The sequence below is a fragment of the Rattus norvegicus genome, chromosome 2, assembly GCF_036323735.1.
Source record: "Rattus norvegicus strain BN/NHsdMcwi chromosome 2, GRCr8, whole genome shotgun sequence".
NCBI classification, from domain to species: domain Eukaryota; kingdom Metazoa; phylum Chordata; class Mammalia; order Rodentia; family Muridae; genus Rattus; species Rattus norvegicus.
This window is the reverse complement of record NC_086020.1, coordinates 206,525,289-206,547,373: the sequence shown is the minus strand read 5'-3', so window position 1 is coordinate 206,547,373 and position 22,085 is coordinate 206,525,289. Positions and strand designations below refer to the sequence as shown.

At 41.8% G+C, this 22,085-nt stretch overlaps 2 protein-coding genes across 3 annotated transcripts in view; one reads left to right on the top strand and one right to left on the bottom strand.

Moving 5' to 3' along the window:
* The window catches only part of Slc30a7 (solute carrier family 30 member 7), a 62,288-nt gene extending 59,714 nt beyond the window's left edge, over positions 1-2,574 (top strand). The window contains exons 11-12 of one of the 2 annotated variants that reach the window (XR_005500303.2): positions 1,782-1,949; positions 2,126-2,531. Coding sequence is in view for 1 of the 2 variants with exons in the window: in NM_001191715.1 (NP_001178644.1) it covers positions 1,782-1,829 (48 nt within the window). In the remaining variant the exon portion in view is untranslated. Of the gene's footprint in view, positions 1-1,781 lie in introns of both variants that reach the window. The other variant, NM_001191715.1, reaches the window with a different exon arrangement.
* A 4,209-nt stretch (positions 2,575-6,783) lies between these two features.
* Dph5 (diphthamide biosynthesis 5) overlaps positions 6,784-22,085 on the bottom strand; it is a 51,035-nt gene continuing 35,733 nt past the window's right edge. Inside the window, exon 7 of the mRNA XM_039102083.2 lies at positions 6,784-13,494. Within this exon, the coding sequence (XP_038958011.1) occupies positions 13,422-13,494 (73 nt within the window). The 3' untranslated portion in view covers positions 6,784-13,421. The remainder of the gene's footprint in view (positions 13,495-22,085) is intronic.

The window sequence follows — 22,085 nt, the reverse complement described above, 5'->3', positions numbered from 1 at the left end:
TAAATAGTACGTCTGTGTTTCCTCTACCGCATTAGCAGTCAACGAGAGGTATTTTCTTCCCTTTTTCATTACCTCTTCTTCTCCAGGCCTCTGATAGAATATGAACTCTGTGGAAACAGGCAGATTTCTAAAATATTTTCTTCTCTGTCTTTTGTATTCTTAGGTGAGAGACTTATTGCTTGGAAAACAATAAATGCAAAAAATATTGTTGGATTAAAAAGTGAATGAATTGTATAGTGGCTTCCTCAGCCCTCACTGTCTGGTTAGGGTGTAACAGGAATGTGGTGGTTATAAGGAGCATAGCTCACAGGAGGGCACAGGAGGTCAGGAGCTACATTCCAGGGCATCATGGTGACATGGGAAGCACTAAGGGACATCAATGGTGAACAGTAAGGGGCACACAGGGATACTTGTCACTCTGGTTATACTGAGAATAACCAGAGATGTGAAAGCCTGGCGAGGACATTGACCAAATCTAGACAAGAGTTGCTTGTGGCTAGGGTAGTTTCAACATGGTGGAGATGGCGTAAAGTGGTCAAGTTCTGGGCTTGGAGGGAAAGCCACCAAGTTTTGTAAGTAGGTTGGGTACTGGGTATAAGAAACAGAAAAATCTTTCAAAAGAGCACTACTGACGGTAGGTAGTCGGCAGGTTTGATGATCCTGTGCTGCTTCTTAGACTCCTGCAATAGAACTGTCTCTGTCGTGTAGGTGCAAGTTTCCGTCTGGACATGCAGACATGGAGGTGGGAATGCATGCAAGGCTGACTTACAGTCTGGACATGCAGACATGGAGGTGGGAATGCATGCAAGGCTGACTTACAGTCTGGCTGTAGAGATCAGTAGAGAACAAGTGCAGACTGTAGAACAAGGAAGACTAAGCCTTTGATGTGGCACTGTTTATTTAATGATAGACGAAACCGGGAAGGAGACTGACAGTTTGGCGTGTGACTGGCCAGTGAACGTTGTGTGGAAGCATCACAGGGAAGTGTTTGGCACTGGGAGACTGTACTGGGTATCATTTCTGCTACTGAGGGCTGAGAGCTGGCTGTGGAGCACGAGGGGCAAGTTGGAAGTTGCTTGGCAGGTGGTTGTAGAAGGCGGTGAGAGTGTTGAGGGCTCGCTGACTGACTGTAAGAGCAAAGGGACTAGAGACAGTAAACATGAGCATGTTTGGGGAGGTTTGCTGCCCACAACAGCAGATTGAATACACCAGGCAGGCAGGGATGGTGACTTAAATAAAAGCTGTTTGTTTTTTTTTTCTTGTTGTTATTTTGTTTTTTACAGTAGAAGTTATAGAGTGTTTGTAATAGAAGTGACACAGTTGAGAGGATAAACTTGATAATACAGAAGAAATGGGGTGCAATTTAGACAGCAGTGCCCTTGAGTAGCAAACTCATATCCCAGACTGAAGGAGTTGCAGTGTAAAATCAGTAAGCAGTTGTCAGTTGTGGTGTTTAAATAAACACATATGCTGCCATGGGAAGATTTGGCCCGTGGTGAGCTGGGTGGCTCATGGATCCAGCACTGTGGTGTCCTCTAAAAGCCTTGGCGCATAGATAACCCCATCCAGCAGCACATGCCCAGGGCATGTGGCTAACGGCATGGATCTTTTTTTCCTGTAGTGGTTTGACAACTCACAATGAAAATAGATAGTTTCCCAGAAGCAGAAGACAAAAGTAATTCCATTTTTAAAGTTGTTTGCTTTCCTACCGCTTTTCTAAAATGTTCATCTGTTTCAGGTTTTCAGGTTTGATGTTCTAATTTTTCTTTCTAACTTTCCAGGCTGGAGTGAGACAGCTTTATGTACAGATTGACTTTGCGGCAATGTAGTCAAAGAAAGGAAATTGATGGAGGACCAAACTTTCCAGTACTGTACAATCCAAGGCATTGTACTACCCAGTGCTCTGCGGCAGACGTGACCACTGCAGCCCGGAAGCACCAAGCACGCAGGTAGAGCCAGTGTGAGCTCGGGGGTCACAGCCAATCCGCCCAGACCTGCCTGTGTGCTTTTCCCTTCAAGCCATTCTGACTGCTGAGGTTTCTGGGTTCGTTCTAGGGTACTGGGTTATCTCTCCCCCTGGGGGTTCTCGCTGATCACTTCACCCCATCCTTATCTCCCCACCCAGCCAGTGAGAAATTCAGACCGGAGGCCTTCACCCTTCTGAATGTCTTCACTACAGCTGCTGGAAACCACTGCTTTTATCCCCATAAAACCAGTGTTGTTTTTACAAAAAGAAGTGTTTTCTATGTGATGTCACAGTTGCTGACGTTCTTCAGTGTAATCATACGTTTGTAAAAATTGTTTGTACCTTGCAAACTTACAAACCAAACCATATTGGGTTTTCAAAGTGCCTTTGTATCAGAAATATATTTGCCAGCATAGAAATGTACCAACAAAGGTCATATGTATGTTTTTTTTAAAAAGGATATTCTGTAATTTGTACAAAATAAGACTTGCTAATAACATACATAATTGTCTTTGTGTATTTCCAATATAGACTTAAATATATTAAATTTTTGTCTTGTGAAAAATGACATTATTTTGCTTTATAAAAAAATCCAGTTATTACATTAAGTTACTTTGTAGCCTATTTTCAAAAATGCAAATCCATTAGAAAAATGTATTTAGACCTAAAACATCTGCTCCATCACAGATGTCTATAAAAACCTTCACCTGTCCATGGTAAATTTCCCAGTGGCTCTCCTTGCCACTTTTAGATTCTGTTAATGACAAGAAAAACCACCTCGGGGTACCAGTGCCATCTCATGACTTCGTATTCTCTAGGTACCACCTAGGACAGTTTTGCTCTCTGTTTTCTTTTTTTCACAAATACAAATTACTTCCAGGAATTCTAGGACAGCCTTTGATTGCTTAGGACCTATCATCACGACAGAGCAAGTTTGTTGACAAAGAATCCTTCCTCACATGGCTGACTTACAGTGGTTGACCTTCCAGGGTCCTGAGTATATGAAAAGTATAGTTGTGAGGGGCATGGCGGTCCACACTTTTAACTCCAGCACTCAGGAGGCAGAGTCAAGGAATCGGTGAGTTCAAAGCCACCCTATCTACTTAATGAGTTCCAGGACAGCCAGGATTACAGAGACAGACCCTGTCGTAAATTATGAGTAAATTGCCGTTTGAGATGGCTGGTGTTTAACACTCAAGTGTTCTTGGTGTTTCCTGGTAAGCAATTTGGATGAACATTTTCACATTGTACTTCACATATTCCAATAAATGTTCGCTGTAGTTTTAAGTAAATTGATAGCAAAATTTAAAAACCTTGACATGCAAATATATTAAGAGTGCAGATCAGTGACAGGCACTTTATCACTAAGGTGGCATAGTTTATTGTTGATGTCTGCCTGACTTTTCAAGTACCTTCCTCCTAGTTCTGACCTACAGTTTATCCATTAGAGCTATATCGCGCTCAGCAGCAGTAGAATGCCACACCATGTTCGTGGCGCCCTTTTGTAAATCAGGTGGTAATTTCAGAGCCTGTTCGCTTTCTGTCAGGCAGTTCTAACGCTAAGAATCCCTGCAGTAGATTGTGTTTGATTGAAACAAGTGCTGTGGTCTTTGAGGAGGGCAGGTATACATGGGAACGTCCTGATGCTGTACGCCTTCTCATTTCCGTTCTGATATACCCCAGAATATTCTGCTGCTTGGGGCATACTGCTGAATGGAGGTCTAGATGAAGGAAGGCAGAGTCCCTAGATGTGAGTGAGCCTTTACAAGCTAATCCTGGCAACTGTCGACGCTGTGTGTGTAGAATTAGCAATGCTGTCTATGAAATTTACCAAATCTGCTTTCTTCTGGGCCCTTACTTAAGTGAAGTTTTTGTCAAAATGTGTCATTGTGTTTAATGAGGCCCTCAGTGCACAAATCCGTGAATGTTGCTGGTCCTTTGAGGAGGCATAGAGCTGTTTGGTGTGAACTCATTTTGTTCCAAGGGCTTGCCAGTTCATGACACTCACCAGGTTGGCTTTGACAGTTTTCGCTTAATTAAATGTTAGCACACCTGTGTGTATTTTTTAAAAAATGTGAACAGAAACACTTCATAGATAAAAAGCTTGCCTTTTAGTATTCTAAACAAATAGGTGTATTACTAGCAGGTGGATTTACTAAGAAAAACTGTCTGGTTATGGTAATAAAATAAGTTTCAAATACTCCTAACGTTAGGCTAATATTACCAAACAAAAAGCCGCTCTGGGTGTACAGTTTACCAGTCTATGAATAACCAAAGTTTTTTTTTTTTCTTGGAATAACAAACCTACATTGTTCAGGGAAACTTTACCTTACCAGATAAACATCCCCAACTGGGTATATTTTAAAAAATCCATTGTACTTCGTGATGAAGAACTTGACCTAAGTCCAGCTTCCTCCTTTTGCGGTCTCCCTGTCTGTCTTTCTGAAGGACAGTATGTAGCGTGTGTAGGTTAGTTTTCCCTGTCTCTCACCACCCTCTTCTTAGGTTGCAGCATGAGAACATGGCAACAGATGTCATTTTGATTTCTCTTTATCTAGTACTTCAAAGCCTACACATATGTACCAGGAACCAGAATACTGTAACGTCAGTAGCCTCTGTAGAGCAGCTGCTCCCCACAGTGTAACTGATCAGAACTCAGGATTTTACAGATAGAACATGGGAACCAACCTAGGTACAATGCTGGGATTTAAGAGGAGTGCATTGCCTAAGATAGAATTTCACACCTAAGCAAAGACTGCTGGGAGCGGGCTGCCCCTACCTCTCATTTTCAGATGAGAGACCTGAAGTCCAGAAAACTGTCATTTTGGTAAGATTACAGGGTCAGTGGTGGCAAAGCCACCCAAAGGTGATCATCCAGTCGAGAGTTCTTTACACTGCTCTGTGTTGCTCCCTTGTGACATTGCCGTTCTGTAAATGTGATGAAATATGGAACTCTGACCTCTAGTTTTGGTTCTTTAAGGCACTTTATACATGCAATGTTGTCTCATTTCTCGTGTATAATTACGTTTAGATTATTAGTATTTGTTGTGGAATAGATTATAGTAATTAATTTTTATTCTTCCAAAACCAGTTCTTGACTTGAAAAAAAGGAAAGAAATGTTCTCTAGATACTTTGAATTTGAGAGTAAATTTTTATTACTTGCCCACGCTCAGACCAGTTTCATACTGGCTTCCTTCCCTAATGTTTAGTGCTGTGAGCTGGTATCCTCCCCGACACCAGGCTGGTTCACAGGTCATGCCATGTCAGCCCTGCCCGACACATTACTGTCCAGTCGCTGGACAGTGTTTTTACTTTAAGGGTTTTCAGAGCTGTGCCAAGTGGGGCAGTGATTGGATGGGGTGGGGGGGTGTCTTTTACTTCAGTTGGGTAAAATTTTGAAATCGTAATCAGAACTGCAAATACTCAGCCACTGCTTTCAGCTCCTTGTAAATGCATCACCTTGACTATGCTAAGCTTTTTTTCCTCTTTCTACAAAAAGTCACCATTGTCGAGATACATTATTTTCTAATTCATAAGAATCTTAGTTGGGCGGGGGGCATCCTTTTATTCTCTGAAGAACGTTCATTCAAAGTTCTGTGAAGCATTCTCAAGATGTGATTCCCAGAGGCCACCATAAATGACTCAGATCTGCTTAGAATCAAGACAGACAAAGACTGAAGGATTGTGTATCACAGTGTTTGCAGAAATGTAACAGGTATAGCAGCTCCGTTTAAAGGTCAAATAGGTGGGGCTTTATCAGTGAGCTCATTGGTTTTTATTTAGCCATTTCCTAACTGCAGAAAACAAGGCAGGGCTCCTGTGCTAAGTATTTATGTATCCGGGTATTTAGGGGCTTTGCTCATTTTCTCCTACATTTCTATAAAAAGAATTTTGCATGATTTTATGATTGACAGCATCTTAGAATCTAGTTTATGATCCTCATAGCACGAGGAAGGAATCTTTATCTGGGGAAAGTCTGTGGTACAGTAGCAATCCAGTCTTCTCTGATGACTGTGTTCTTAAAAGACTGTCGGCAACACTTTGAAGATCCAAGAAGCTGTAACTGGTCTGGGTAGACTTCCGGAAAGTCAGCGGACACTAGTGATGCCATTGCTCTGGGGATATTACAAACTGCCTCCCGCCTGTGTCCTCCTGCGCTCTAAGATGTTTGCTGTTAACGTGGTCACGGATCCAAACCCACGCTGGGGAAATGGTACTAGAACTCCTTACATTCCACCTAAAAGGCAATGAGGAGAAAGTTTCGTTGGAAGTCACGGTGGAGCTGTTCACTGACTGACACTAAAGATAGCATCCTCTGGGCCAGCACGAAGAACAGAGTGGCTGCCCTCAACACCTTCGCTGGGGAATCGTCTGCCAAGCAGCACAGATCCATGTTCAGAAGGTTTAAGTAGTGTCTGGTTTACAACTGCATTTTACTCAGACCCTGCCAATGAAAGACATCTATGTCCTAGATAGAAGCCTGTGCCTTCACACAGCTTTAAACATGAGTTTGTAATTTTGATTATGATATTAGAAAGCCTGAAAAACAAAAACAAAAACAATGATTGCATATGCTTCTATACCCCAACTCATTGGGCTGTAGTAAGTAACATGGTCTTGAAATAGTTACCAGGAACCCTTGGTAGAGAGTAGCCCACACAGACTGAAGCTGGAACTCACTGCAAGAACCATCTCGGCAGTTCTGGTGTTTCTGTAGAGACGGGGTTTCTGTTCACCCTGTCCTCTCCCCCCAGGTGTGAGTTACTCACTCCCACGTTGGTGGGATTTGGCAGAAGCAAACCCGAATGCCGTGACCGGGACTGCGGCCGCCATGCTGGGGATTGTTTGGGTGGAGAGTTGCCCTATTGTGTTCCATTAAGAACAGTCACTCTCGGGGCTGGGGATTTAGCTCAGTGGTAGAGCGCTTACCTAGGAAGCGCAAGGCCCTGGGTTCGGTCCCCAGCTCCGAAAAAAAGAACCAAAAAAAAAGATTTAAGAACGGTCACTCTCTCTGGATATTTTGTCATTCAAAACTCTTTCGGAGGTATTTCTTGAAGGTGCGTCTAATAAAAACACCATGGGTATTACATGATTTTAAATGTCGCTCAAATACACTTAACCTTTTTTGTCGTTTCCCTTCAAATATGTTTTCTATATTTTCTCCCCTAATTTGGAAATGGTGTGACTGAAATTCTCCCCTTCTTCCTGTATGCCGGACACCACTCAGCACTGCACTTGCTTGTCTGTAATGGTGGAAGACATACGGCTAGTTTTGGACTTGGGGTTGGCGCCTTGGTGAAGATGAGGCATCAGAACATTTCTAAGTGTTTACATACAAGGCTAGGTGGGGATGTCACACGTAAGACTTGGATGGTTTGAAAATGCTGCTGTGAATAATTATGACTTGCCCACGTGCACTACAATAGACCTACTATGTATCTTTTGCCTTTTCTACTTGTACACATTGACATACGTGTTTTGTTTAACTGCGGTGTATTTTTAAATGATCATAAACAGCTGTATTGAAATTTTGTTTTCAATTAAATTTCTGTGTAAAAGCCTTCCTGAGTCATGTCTCTGAGTGAAATGGACCAGAAAGAACACTTGCAGAATGTTCAGGAGAGAGATGCTAAGCTGTCTTTCTTTGTCCAGAGCCTCTTCCTACATCCTCTTCCTTCAGTTCAAGTCCATTTAGGGTGTGTTCCTTTTCTGAGATCCCACTAGCATTGACTTGTTCATGACCTCATCTGACATAAAGCTGACCCCTGTATGACACCAGTCTACATGACCCTCCCAGGGTATGTATACATCTTTAATCTCAACACCAAGGAGGTACAGGCAGGTGGATTTCTGTGAGTTTGAGGCCAGTCGAAAATAAGTAATTTTTAAGATGAAAACAATTCTCTTCCAGAAAAATCTCATGCCACCCTGTCAAAGGGACTCCTACCCAGACCTCAGTTGTCAGTCCTGCCTGTCCTGGGGCTACAGCCTCGGCTGCACCCTGCAGTTCCAGAGTGGATATGCGCTTGTTCTGAGTCGGCAACTCCCAGTACTCTGGTTTCACTTCTGCTTGGTCAGAGTTTTGTACATATATGTTTTGCCAACATACAAAATCTGAACAGAAATGAAATCCTCCCGTCCACATTGCTCTGGAGTGACTGTTCTCTTCAGAATTCCTTAGAGAATCCTTGAGATTGAAACATCGCCACCTCTACTGCCTTGGCCTGCATCACAGAGTCCTTCCTTCCCTTTCCAGGAATACTACTGGGATCCCAGACTTGACTGAAAACAGGATGAGAAATGCTCATCCTTCCATCCGGTCCGTGTCTGCTTCAGCCCCTCCCACCAACTGAGAAAGACCTGGGCCAGGGGCCAGGATGATAAGGCATCTGCTGGGCTGGCCTTCCATGGGACTGGCTGGATCAGGGAATGTCTGCCTTCACTCTGTTTCCTAGAATTAGTCTCTGAGTCAAAGTCCACAGTCGCCTGTTAATCTTTCGCCTCAATCTCTCACACGGGTTGAGACAAGCCGTTTACTACATACAGTTCAGTGCTGTGGCCATCTTGCTTTTAAAGGAGTCTGCTTCATTCCTCAGAAGCCTGCCCGTGTTACTTTGGCTGTCAAGGCGAGCCCCCCCGGTATACTTGCAGTCTCTAGCTCAGAATGCTGGTTCTTTTTCTTGATGCTCCCCTTCGACTTGTTTTGGTTCTTCCCTGGAAATAATCATTACTACTTTCTTGTTTTAAAAACTGACTCTACATTCGTGGTTTGACTTGTGGGGAAGAGGTAAAATCCCTGGTATAGAATGCTGCCATAACACAGATTCCTATGAACTCTAGATTTTTTTTTTTTCTTAGCAGGTGGCTGTCCTGGAATTCACTAGGTAGACCAGGCTGGCCTCATTCGGATGGATCCACCTGTCTTTGCCTCCTGAGTGTACCAGGTCCAGCTAAGGGTTTCTTCATATATACAAGTGCTTTGCCTACACACCAGGAGGGGCACTGAACCCCTTTATACATAGTTGCAAGCCACAAGTAGTCCCTGGGATTTCAACTCAGGACCTTTAGAAGAGAAGAACAGCCAGTGTTCTATACCACTGAGCTACTTCTTCGTCCCCTATGGAAATTTAAATGTCTGTTTTCTAATTTTGTCACATTTCTTATAGTGTAGCAATAAACAAGCTTTTCATGGAGACAACGAAAATGGAGAAGCAGATATACAACAGATATAGCCGATACCACAATTTACTATTTTGCATTCTATTCAAGGGAAAATAGAAAATTAACACTTTGATGGTTCTTTTGAACATTGTCAGTTCGACTAGCCCTATCTCCAAGCTTAAAAAGAAAATCTACCAGTGGAGGCTGGAGAGATGGTTCAGTGGCTAAGAGTGGCTGACCTTTCAAAGGTTCAATGCTCAATTCCCCACATGCAGTTCACAACCACCTGTAACTTCAGTCCCGGGGGATCTGGTGACCTCTTCTGGTCACCATAGAAATTGCATGCATGTAGTACACATACATGCAAGAAAAACCACACACATAGAAAATGTACACTTACACAATGGAGTATTACTCAGCTATTAAAAACAATGACTTCATGAAATTCATAGGCAAATGGATGGAACTAGAAAAAATCCTGAGTGAGGTAGCCCAATCACAGAAAAGCAAAACAAAACAAACAAAAAAACATGGTATGCACTCACTGATAAGCCCAAAACATTAGCCCAAAAGCTTGGAATACCCAAGATATAATTTACAGACCTTTTTGAAACTCAAGAAGAAGGAAGACCAAAATGTGGATGCTTCGGTCCTTCTTAGAAGGGGAACAAAATAAAGGAGGGAATATGGAGACAGAGTGTGGAACAGAGACTGAAGGGAAGGCCATCCAGAGACTGCCCCACCTGGGGATCCATCCCATATAAAGCCACCAAACCCAGTCACTATTGCTGATGCCAAGAAGTGCATGCTGACAGGAACCTGATACAGCTGTCTCTGAGAGGGTCTGCTCAAGTCTGACAAATACAGAGGCAAATGCTCACATAGATCCATTGAACTGAGAACAGGGTCCCCAGTGGAGGAGTTAGAGAAAGGACTGAAGTGGCTGAGGGGGTTTGCAACCCCAGAGGAAGAACAATATCAACCAACCAGACCCCCCCAGACCCCCCAAGGACTAAACCACCAACCAAAGAGTACACATGGAGTGACCTATGGCTCCATCCACATATGTAGCAGAGGATGGCCTAGTTGGGCATCAATGGGAGGAGAGGCTCTTGGTCCTGTGAAGGTTCGATGCCCCAGTGTAGAGGAATGCCAGGGCAGGGAGGGAGGGACAGGGTGGGTGAGTTGGAGAGCACCCGCATAGAAACAAGGGGGAGGGGAGTGGGATAGCAGGTTTCTGGAGAGGACTGGGAAAGGGTATATAACATTTGAAATGTAAATAAAATATTCAGTAAAAGAAAAACGTAATATTTTAAAGTCTACCATGAAACTCATGCTTGTTTGTGTCACCAACATTTAAATAGACAACTATATCTAAGAGCCTGATGCATGCATACAGTAGGAGGTCAACATTTATTGATAAAAAAAGAAAAAGCAAGCAGGAGAGATAGCTTGGTGGGTAAGAAGTTTGTTTGCTGGACCAACATTCTGTCATGAGTTCAAACTTAGGCATGACCACTGTCTTAGTCAGGTTTTCTATTCCTGCACAAACATCAGGACCAACAAGCAAGTTGGGGAGGAAAGGGTTTATTCAGCTTACACATCCACTTTGCTGTTCATCACCAAAGGGAGTCAGGACTGGAAATCAAGCAGGTCAGGAAGCAGGAGCTGATGTAGAGGCCATGGAGGGATGTTACTTACTGACTTGCTTTTACTGGCTTGCTTGGCTTGCTTTTTTATAGAGCCCAAGACTACCAGCCCAGGGATGGCACTGCCCACAATGGGCTGTGTCCCCTTGATCACTAATTGAGAAAATGCTTTACAGCTGGGTCTCAGCAAGGCATTTCCACAACTGAGGCTCCTTTCTCTGTGATAACTCCAGCTTGTGTCAAGTTGACACAACAAAGCCAGCCAGCACAGCCACACTGGTGGCTATAACGCCACCACAGATGAGGATCGCTGGGGTTCATTAGCCGCCAACCTAACTTCAAGTTCAGTGGGAGACTGTCTCAAAGGAATAAGCCACAGACACCCAATGTCCTCTGGCTTCCACATGTGAATGTACACACACACACACACACACATGTTTTAATGGGAAATTTAAATCTTTGGAAGTAGTATTGAATGAATCACTAAGATGAACCTTGTTTTGTTTGTAAGCCAGCTATTGCTAAACCTAAAAGATTAAAAATAAGATACAATACAAAAGCATTCTGAATGGTATTTCCTGAATTTGGCAAGGAATATTACCTTTGAAAGTATAACATTTTATAAACAGAACCGTATTTCCATGTAAGCATAGATACAGTTTCATGGCAATTAGAATTACAACTATGCCAATTTTTTTTTAACTTTTAGAAATGTGATCATCTAAATTTACAAGTAAAATACAGACAAGCTGATAGGCTCCAGTTGTCCTTACCCTAGGCAGTGAGCTAGCTCACCACATTCAACTTTACAGGAATTCCCTACGTCATGCTACTTCCCCTTGATGAGCAATTAGTATAAAGGTCACATTGGCTTAGGAAGATCCCAAAAGGCAAGGTTAACACATCTGCAGTCCGCCAGCTTGAGACTTCTCAGAGGCAGCGCCGTGTGATTGATAGCCAGCGGCTACGGAAACCAACAGAAGCCTCAACTCCTAAAAAGGGCAGATTTTTTTTGGGGGGGGGGGGGGGGCAGGGGGAGTTGGAAAAGCTATGGCTTCAAAAAAAACCAATCTCTCTCTCTTCTACATACATGGGTGAGGGTGCAGTCTCACTCAGGCCATTATGAATTGAAGAGTAGTGAAACTGCCAGGCTCCTGGCTGAGGATGGGGAGAGGGAGCCCAAGGAACTGTGGGGTGAAGGAAGACTGAGGGGCACAGTAGCCCCGGAGAACCATGTAAATAATTTATGAACCCCAAGGATCACCTTCAAATCATCAATGCTTTGATGTGGATCCTACTTAGCAAAATAAAAAAAGCCCTGTCCAACTCCCCAAGTTCCAGACTGAGTAAAGTAAGTTACACAGGGCCAGACCTGCAGTCTTTGACCAGTATACATTCAATACTAGCATTCACACACATCCTGCCCTTCACTACTGCTTCTTATGAGAACAGAAAGGCTGCCTTCACCGTAGAGTTTTAGAAGACTTGGAATTTAATATATGATATTCAGAATGTCCAATTTCAATCATCCCACATGCTGTAACAACATGAACAATGGAGTAACCTACTAAAGATCTTGATGTAGCCACCATGAAAATGTACAATTACACAGTAACAAATAATCCTGCAACAAAAACTAATGTAAGAAGTTGGGGATTAGGGCTGAGGAATTTGCTCAGTGGCTAACAGCTACTGTTCTTCCTTCAAGAGGACCCAGGACTGGCTCCTATATGATGGCTTCAGAATGGTCTATAACTCCAGTTCCAGGGGATCTAACATCCTCTTTTGTCTCTGTGGTCTCCTACAGATAACTCACACACTTGTACACATATGCACATTAAAAAACCTTTAAAAATGAAAAATTAGGACAATAAGCAAAATTTAAAAACACATAAAATGAACCCAATAACAGTATAGAAGAAGCAAGAGTCAATAACCTTGAAGACAGATCAGGAAAACTTACCCATTCAGAACAGAAGCCATTTTAAGAATAAAACAAGAGAAACAGAACAGAGCTCAGTGACTGTGGGACAAGCAATGTCTGTCATTCCTGTTATCAGACTCATCAGAGATCAAAAGAGGATAAGGTGTTCAGTGCAAGAAAAATGTAAAGAATGGCTGTATACTTCGCACATGGGATAAATTCCAAAATATCCACACCATATGAAAGACCTGCAGTCAAAATCTCACGGCCATCACCGCAGGTACCAGTAAGGTCATGCTGTCATGTGTGGGACAGCAAAGGCACTAGCAAACAAATAGCTTCAAAAAGAAGGGATGGGAAGCTCACTGCCTCTTTTTAATATTTGACCCAAAACTAAAAAATGTCAAGAGGGTGGGGCACTGTGCGGCCTGTCTCCAAAAGTGAATAGGGACACAGGAACTAAGTTTACGTTGCATTTTACTACAGTCTGTGATCCTTTATAAACAACCTTACATCTAGTCTTCAGCTAGCAGTGTTTGGGAAAGGGGGACAGAGCTGTCTTGCAAGAGATAAGCAATAAGAACTCACATGTGATACTGTGAAAATGCAGAAAGAAAATGCCAGTTTGGAAGCCATTTTGGCAGGGTGAAGTCACTCTCATCATTGCTGGAGTAGAGTAGGCAGTGTAATGGAGGGAGGTGGCTCTATTTGGCTTACAGTTCAGGGTATACAGTCCATCTTGGTGTGGTGGCGCTGTGGCAGAACTAGCTCATCCTTGGCAGCATGAGGCGGGCTGGAAAGGAGGAAGTAAAATGCTGGTGCTCAGGTATTTATCTTTCTCCTTTTCCCATTTGTTCTGTCCTGAACTCAGGTTTATGGTATTGTCCATATTCAGGGTAGGGTTCCCTCTGTCACGGGATCTACTGTAAATACCCTCAGACACATCCGATGCCATAGACATTTCTTAATTCAACCAGATGGATAATCAAAATTAAAAATGTATTAATTTTTTCAGGATTGCATAAATGCATAGAGTGTACTTGATCGAATTTGACTCCCATACGTACCTTCAGCTCCATGTGGATATTCTACATGGCATTCCCAGCTTGACCTTTTGTTTGCTTGTTTTATAACCCAGCGTCTCATTTGTGCTGCTCATTTGCCATTCCTACTGGAACATGGGTATCCCACCAGAGACTACACTCCTGAATAAATCTAGACACCCTCCTCTGGTAGTCCATGACTGTGTGAGAACTCTTAAGATAGGGTGAGAGCTTACGTGCTCCTCCCCCATCCATGGTGCTTAATATTGTGCAAACCACCACAACTGCCACAAACTCAGAGGTCCAATGCTTGTGTCCAAAAGGCAGTTTCACTCTGACCCTTTCCTATCTCTGGCTTGTTGATTATTTTCGTTCCCTCTTTCTTTATGTTCCCTGAACCTTGGCAGGGAGATGTAATATAGACATCCCATGTATGGCTGAGAGCTCCACACATACTTGTCTTCACACTTTGACCAGTGGGGAATCTCTGTTATCAACCATGCACTACACAAGGACTTCTCTCTGTTGAGGCCCAAGAGTTACACTGTCTGCGGGTGTATCTATTTAGAATACAATTTGGTATTATGTCTACTTAGCAAAATAATAGTAGTAGTTTAACTCCTAGAGTATATGAGATTCCCAGACCTGTTCCACTTGTGGAGCAGGCCTTAAATCCAATCAGAAGTGATTATTTATCCCTATAATATTCATGTCACTATTGCACTGACAAACATATCTTGCTAGGCCAGTAAATAGGTAGTTTCTTTTAGAAGTAAATGTACTCCTATCGTCTGAACCAGAAACCCCATTCTTCTAGGACAACCACACAAAAGCCTCTGTGTGAATGCTTTAACAATTATAATCATTACTAAAAAGTAGGTTGTAGAACTCAAATATCTCTTAGATGATCACTGGAAAAACAAAGTGCAGTCTCTCCATAGCAGAGAACTCTACTAACCAGTAGAGAAGGAACACACTCTTGATACCTGGAGTCGTGTACATGAATCTCAAGAACACCATGCTTATGAAAGCCAGTCTCATTTTTTTTTTTTTTTTTGGACATTCTCAAAAAGGCAAAACTCTTGAAAAGGAACAGATGGCTGGTTACAAACAGTGAGGGTGAAAGGTAAATTGACAGAGGGAATTAATTCTTGAGGACAGAACAGTTACTATCAAGACCGTAAGGTTTCACTGTATCATTATTTTGATACATTTACACCTAGCTAGGGTGGAGCAGTGTGCTAAAATACTAGCCTAGCACAGACAAGGCCAAGGCTTGTGATCAAACATCCTTTACCCTAGCACTGCAAAATCAAAATCAAATTTCTAGACCAAAACTTCAAGACAACAAAAACCAATAAAGAGCTCAACTATTAAATAAACATCAAATGTATACACCTTTCTAATATCTCTATTTTAATCCTGGGATTTCAGTGGACTCCAACACTGATCATCTCTTCAGACTGGTGAAGTTTTCATTTTACAACTCTTTTTTTAAGGCTAAACTCCATGCATGTTTGCCAAGTTGAGAAATAAACAAAACTGAACTTTAATTTCAAATTGCATTGGGTAAGCTCAATCCTGCAAGCATCTTGCCAACTAACTTGGACTTTTATCAGTTTTAACTGACAGGTATGAATTCCCTACTTACTCTGCTTACAGTTCATTGGTATATGGATCAATGTATTGATATGTTTACTAAATTTGAGGAAATTTAGGCTGTCATTTCTATCTCTTCCTCCTCCTCTTTCTCCTCCCCTCCTGCCCTCCCCTCCCACCCCACTACTTACATGCTTTTTAAAACTGTTTGATATTGGAGCTGTTGATGGGTCACCAGGTAAAAGTGCTTGCTACCCAACCTAAAAATCCCAGTTCAATTCCCACAACCTGCTTGTAGAATATGTCCTCTCACCTCCAAACATGCAGTGGCATATGCACACGTGTGTATGCATGAGTGTACGTGCGAATGCATGTATACGCACACACAGTCTCTTTCTGTCCAGTGAAGTGTGGAGATGAAAAATGACTCGATCAGAGCTGATACCATCCCACAGTTCCTGCACCCAAACCACCCAGGAGTGCAGACATCCTGAAGCCGCAGGGTAGACTGCCACCTCTGCACACCTCGTCCCACATTCCTGGTCCAAGGGGAAATTGCACAGTGCCTCTGGACACAGGGATATAGGGACAGACAGCCGCTGGTACCCCCAGGACCGAACTGAACTGGACAGACAGCTACCTGTACCCAAAACCCGTCGGGTAGAGAGCTGGACCCGCATAAGTGTGGATACTCCTGAGAAGTCAGAGGAGACTACCCTCTGCCCACACTCCAGACCCAAAACAGAATCACAACTGTGCCCGCTGGATGCAAAGACCTACATAAGCAATCAGGGCAGGACCCTTTGATTCCTACCCATGCCTAGAGCTGGAAGACAGTCTCCAGGAGCACTGACACACCTGAAATCAGAGCACCTGTTCTCAGGAAAGGCTGGAAGAAAACAGGAAAACTGTTCTACAGGAGTGCTGACACAGAGGCCTACAGTAGGGTCAAGTCACTCCCAGAAATAGCAAGACAAGCAAACACCAGAGACAACCCAATGGCTAGAGGCAAGTGCAGGAACCTAATCAACAAAAACCAAGACTATTTGGCATAGTCAGAGCCCAGTTCTCCCACCAAAAAAATACAGGATATCCAAACACACCAGAAAAGCAAGATTTAGATTTAAAATCACTTTTTTTTATAACAATGGAGGACTTTAAGAAAGACATAAAGAACTCCCTTAGAGAAATGCAGGAAAATACAAGTAAACAAGTAGAAGCCCTTAGAGAGGAAACACAAAATCCCTGAAAGAATTACAGGAAAATACAACCAAAGGGGAAGGAATTGAAAATGGAAATAGAAACAATAAAGAAAGCACAAAGAGAGACAACCCTAGATATAGAAAACCAAAGGAAGAGACAAGGAGCCATAAATACAAGCATCACCAACAGAATACAAGAGATAGAAGAGAGAATCTCAGGAGCAGAAGATACCATAGAAATCATCGACTCAACTGTCAAAGATAATGTAAAATGCACAAAGCTCCTAGCCCAAAACATACAGGAAATCCAGGACACAATGAAAAGATCAAACCTCAGGATGATAGGTAAAGAAGAAAGTGAAGACTCCCAACTTAAAGGGTCAGTAAATATAGTCAACAAAATTGTAGAAGAAAATGTCCCTAATGTAAAGAAAGAAATGCCCATAAACATACAAGAAGCCTACAGAACTCCAATAGATTGGACCAGAAGAGAAATTCCTCCCGTCACATAATGGTTAAAACACCAAATGCACAAAACAAAGAAAGAATATTAAAAGCAGTAAGTGACATACAAAGACAGACCTATAAGAATTACACCAGACTTCTCACCAGAGACCATGAAAGCCAGAAGATCCTGGACAGATGTCATACAGGCCCTAAGAGAACACAAATGCCAGCCCAAGTTACTGTATCCAGCAAAACTTTCAATTAACAGAGATGGAGAAACCAAGATATTCCATGACAAAACCAAATTTACGCAATATCTTTCTACAAATCCAGCCCTACAAAGGATAATAGATGGAAAACTCCAACACAAGGAGAGAAAGTATAGTGTACAGAAAGCAAGAATATAATTTCCTTGCAATGAAACCGAAAGAGAGACAGACATATTCCACCTCTAACAACGAAAATAACAAGAAGCAACAATCACTATTCCTTAATATCTCTCAACATAAACAGACTCAATTTACCAATAAAAAGACATAGATTAACAGAATGGATATGTAAAGAGGACCTAGCATTTTGCTGCATGCAGGAAACACACCTCAGAGACAAAGACAGACACTATCTCAGAGTAAATGGCTGGAAAACAACTTTCCAAGCAAATGTCCCAAAGAAACAAGCTGGAGTTGCCATTCTAATATCAAATAAAACTGACCTTCAAACAAAAGTCATTAAAAAAAATAAGGAAGGACACTTCATATTCATCAAAGGAAAATCCACCAAGATGAACTCTCAATCCTAAACATCTATTGCAAGGGCACCTAAATTCATAAAAGAAACCTTACTAAAGCTCAAAGCACACATTGCATCTCACACGATAATAGTAGATTTCAACACCCCACTCTCATCACTGGACAGGACATGGAAACAGAAATTAAACAGAAACACAGTGAAACTAACAGAAGTTAAGAACCAAAAGGATTTAACAGATATCTGTAGAACATTTCATCCTAAAACAAAGGGATGTACCTTCTTCTTAGCACCTCATGGTACCTTCTCCAAAACTGACCACAAAATCGGTCACAAAACAGGTCTCAACAGATACAGGAAGATAGAAATAATCCCATGCATCCCATCAGATCACCACGCACTAAGACTGGTCTTTAATAACAATAATGACAGAAAGCCCACATATACATGGAAGTTGAACAATGATCTACTCAATGATAACGTGGTAAAGGAAGAAATAAAGAAAGATAATAAAGACTTCTTAGAATTTAATGAAAATGAAGATACAACATACCCAAACTTATAGGACACAATGAAAGCGGTGCTAAGAGGAAAACTCATAGCTCTGAGTGCCTGCAGAAAGAAACAGGAGACAGCATATGTCAGCAGCTTGACAGCACACCTAGAAGCTCTAGAACAAAAAGAAGGAAATACACCCAGGAGGAGTAGAAGGCAGGAAATAATCAACCTCAGGACTGAAATCAACCAAGTAGAAACAAAAAGGACCATAAAAAGAATCAACAGAACCAAAAGCTAGTTCTTTCAGAAAATCAACAAGAGAGATAGCCCTTAGCCAGACTAACAAGAGGACACAGAGTGTGTACAAATTAACAAAATCAGAAATGAAAAGGGAGACATAACTACAGAATCTGAAGAAATATAAAAAACATCAACTCCTACTACAAAAGCCTATATTCAACAAAACTGGAAAATCTGGAGGAAATGGACAATTTTCTAGACAAATACCAGGTACCAAAGTTAAATCAGGATCAGATAAACCATCTAAACAGTCCCATAATTCCTAAAGAAATAGAAGCAATTATTAAAAGTCTCCCAACCAAAAATAGCCCAGGTCCAGATGGGTTCAGGGCAGAATTCTATCAGACCTTCATAGAAGACTTCATACCAATACTATCCAAACTATTACACAAAATAGACAAAGAAAAAGCACTACCAAATTCCTTCTATGAAGCCACAATTACTCTTATACTGAAACCACACAAAGACCCAACAAAGAAAGAGAATTTCAGACCAATTTCCCTTATGAAGATTGACGCAAAGATACTCAATAAAATTCTTGCTAACCGAATCGAGGAACACATCAAAACGATCATCCATCATGATCAAGTAGGCTTCATCCCAGGGATGGAGGGATGGTTTAATATAAGAAAATCCATCAACATAATCCACTATATAAACAAACTCAAAGATAAGAACCACATGATCATTTCATTAGATGCTGAGAAAGCATTTGATAAAATTCAACACCCCTTCATGATAAAAGTTCTGGAAAGATCAGGAATTCAAGGCCCATATCTAAACATAGTAAAAGCAATATACAGCAAACCAGTAGCTAACATCAAACTAAATGGAGAGAAACTTGAAGCAATCACACTAAAATCAAGGACTAGACAAGGCTGCCCACTTTCTCCCTACTTAATTCAATACAGTACTGGAAGTCCTAGCCAGAGCAATAAGACAGTGAAAGGAGGTCAAAGGGACACAAATTGGAAGGGAAGAAATCAAAATATCACTATTTGCAGATGATATGATAGTGTACTTAAGTGACCCCAGAAGTTCCACCAGAGAACCACTTAACCTGATAAATAACTTCAGCAAAGTGTCGGGGTATAAAATTAACTCAAACAAATCAGTAGCCTTCCTCTACTCAAAGGAAAAACAGGCTGAGAAGGAAATTAAGGAAAAGACAACCTTCACAATAGTCCCAAATAATATAAAAATATCTTAGTTTGACTTTAACCAAGCAAGTGAAAGTCTCTGAAGAAAGAAACTGAGGAAGATCTCAGAAGATAGAAAGATCTTCCATGCTCATGGATTGGCAGAATTAATATAGTAAAGATGGCCATTTTGCCAAAAGCAATCTACAGATTCAATGCAAGCCCCATCAAAATTCCTACTCAATTCTTTATAGAGATAGAAAGAGAAATTTGAAAATTCATTTGGAATAACAAAAAACCCAGGATAGCGAAAAGTACACTCAAGAATAAAAGAACTTCTGGGGGAATCACCATCCCTGACTTCAAGCAGTATTACAGAGCAGTAGTCATAAAAAGTGTATGGTATTAGTACAGAGACAGGCAGATAGATCAGTGGCACAGAATTGAAGACCCAGAAATGAACCCACACACCTAGAGTCACTTGATCTTTGACAAAGGAGCTAAAACCATCCCATGGAAGACAGACAGCATTTTCAATAAATTGTCCTGGTTCAACTGGAGGTCAGCATGTAGAAGAATGCAAATTGATCCATTCTTATCATCATGTACAAAGCTTAAGTCCAAGTGCATCAAGGACCTACACATCAAACCAGATACACTCAAAGTAATAGAAGAAAAAGTGGGGAAGAGTCTTAAACACATGGGCACTGGGGAAAATTTCCTGAACAAAACACCAATGGCTCATGCTCTAAGATCAAGAATCAACAAATGGGACTTCATAAAACTGCAACACTTTTGTAAAGCAAAAGACACTGTCATTAGGACAAAGCAGCAACCAAGAGATTGGGAAAAAAATCTTTACCAATCCTACATCTGATAGAGGGCTAATATCCAAAATATGCAAAGAACTCAAGAAATTAGACTCCAGAGAGCCAAATAACCCTATTAAAAATGGGGTACAGAGCTAAACAAAATATTCTCAGCTGAGGATTATCGAATGACCAAAAAGCACCTAAAGAAATATTCAACATCCTTAGTCATCAGGGAAATGCAAACCAAAACAACCCTGAGATTATACCTCACACCAGTCAGAATGGCTAAGATCAAAAACTTAGGTGACAGCAGATGCTGGCGACGATGTGGAAAAAGAGGAACACTCCTCCATTGTTGGTGGGATTGGAGACTGGTACAACCATTCTGGAAATCAGTCTGGAGGTTCCTCAGATAATTGGACATTCCACTACCTGAGGACCCAGCTACACCTCTCTTGGGCATATACCGAAAAGATGCTCCAACATACAACAAAGACACATGCTCCACTATGTTCACAGCAGCCTTATTTATAATAGCCAGAAGCTGGAAAGAACCCAGATGCCCTTCGACAGAGGAATGGATTAAAAAAATGTTGTACATCTACACAATGGAGCTATCAAAAACAATACTCAGCCATCAAAAACAATGACTTCATGAAATTCATTGGCAAATGGAACGAACTAGAAAATATCATCCTGAGTGAAGTTACTCAATCACAGAAAAACATACTTGGTATGCACTCATTGATAAGTGGATATTAGCCAAAAAGCTCAAATTACCCAAGATGCAATCCACAGACCACAGACAGGAGGCATGAGAAGGATGACCAAAATGCAGATGCTCCCACTGCTTCTTAAAGGGGGAAAAATATCCATAGGAGGGGATGTGGATGCAAGGTTTAGGGCAGCGACTCAAGGAATGGCCATTCAGGGCCTGACTCACATGTGGCCCGTATATATACAACCACCAAAACTAGGTAAGATGATGAAGCTAGAAAATGTATGCTGAAAGGGACCGGATATAGATCTCTCTAGAGAGACACATCCAGAGCATGTCCAATCCAGACATCAGTGCTAGCAGCAAACCACCAAACTGAGAACAGGACCTCCTTGGGGGAAATCAGAGGAAGTATTGAAAGAGTTGAAGGAGCTGGAAACCCCATAAAAACAACAATGTCAACCAACCAGAGCTTCCAGGGACTAAACCACTACTGAAAGACTATACATGGACTGACCCAGGGCTCCAACTGCATATGTAGCAGAGAATAGCCTTATTGGGACACCAGGGGAAGGGGAAGCCTTGGTCCTGCCAAGGTGGACCCCCAGTGCAGAGGAATATGGGGGGACAATAAGGGGGATGTATAGGGGGAATACCCATATGGGGGAGGGGGAAAGAAGGGAATGGGGGCTTATTGACAGAAAACCAGGAAGGGGAATAACGTTTGAAATGTAAGTAAAGAAATATATCTAATAAAAAATTTTTAAAAAAGACTTGATCTTGCCCCCATGACATTACAATTCTGATTAATTTTTTTCTTTAATTTTCTTCCCGAGGTTGAACAATTTCTCTTCCTCTGAACTTTGGCCAATTTGGATT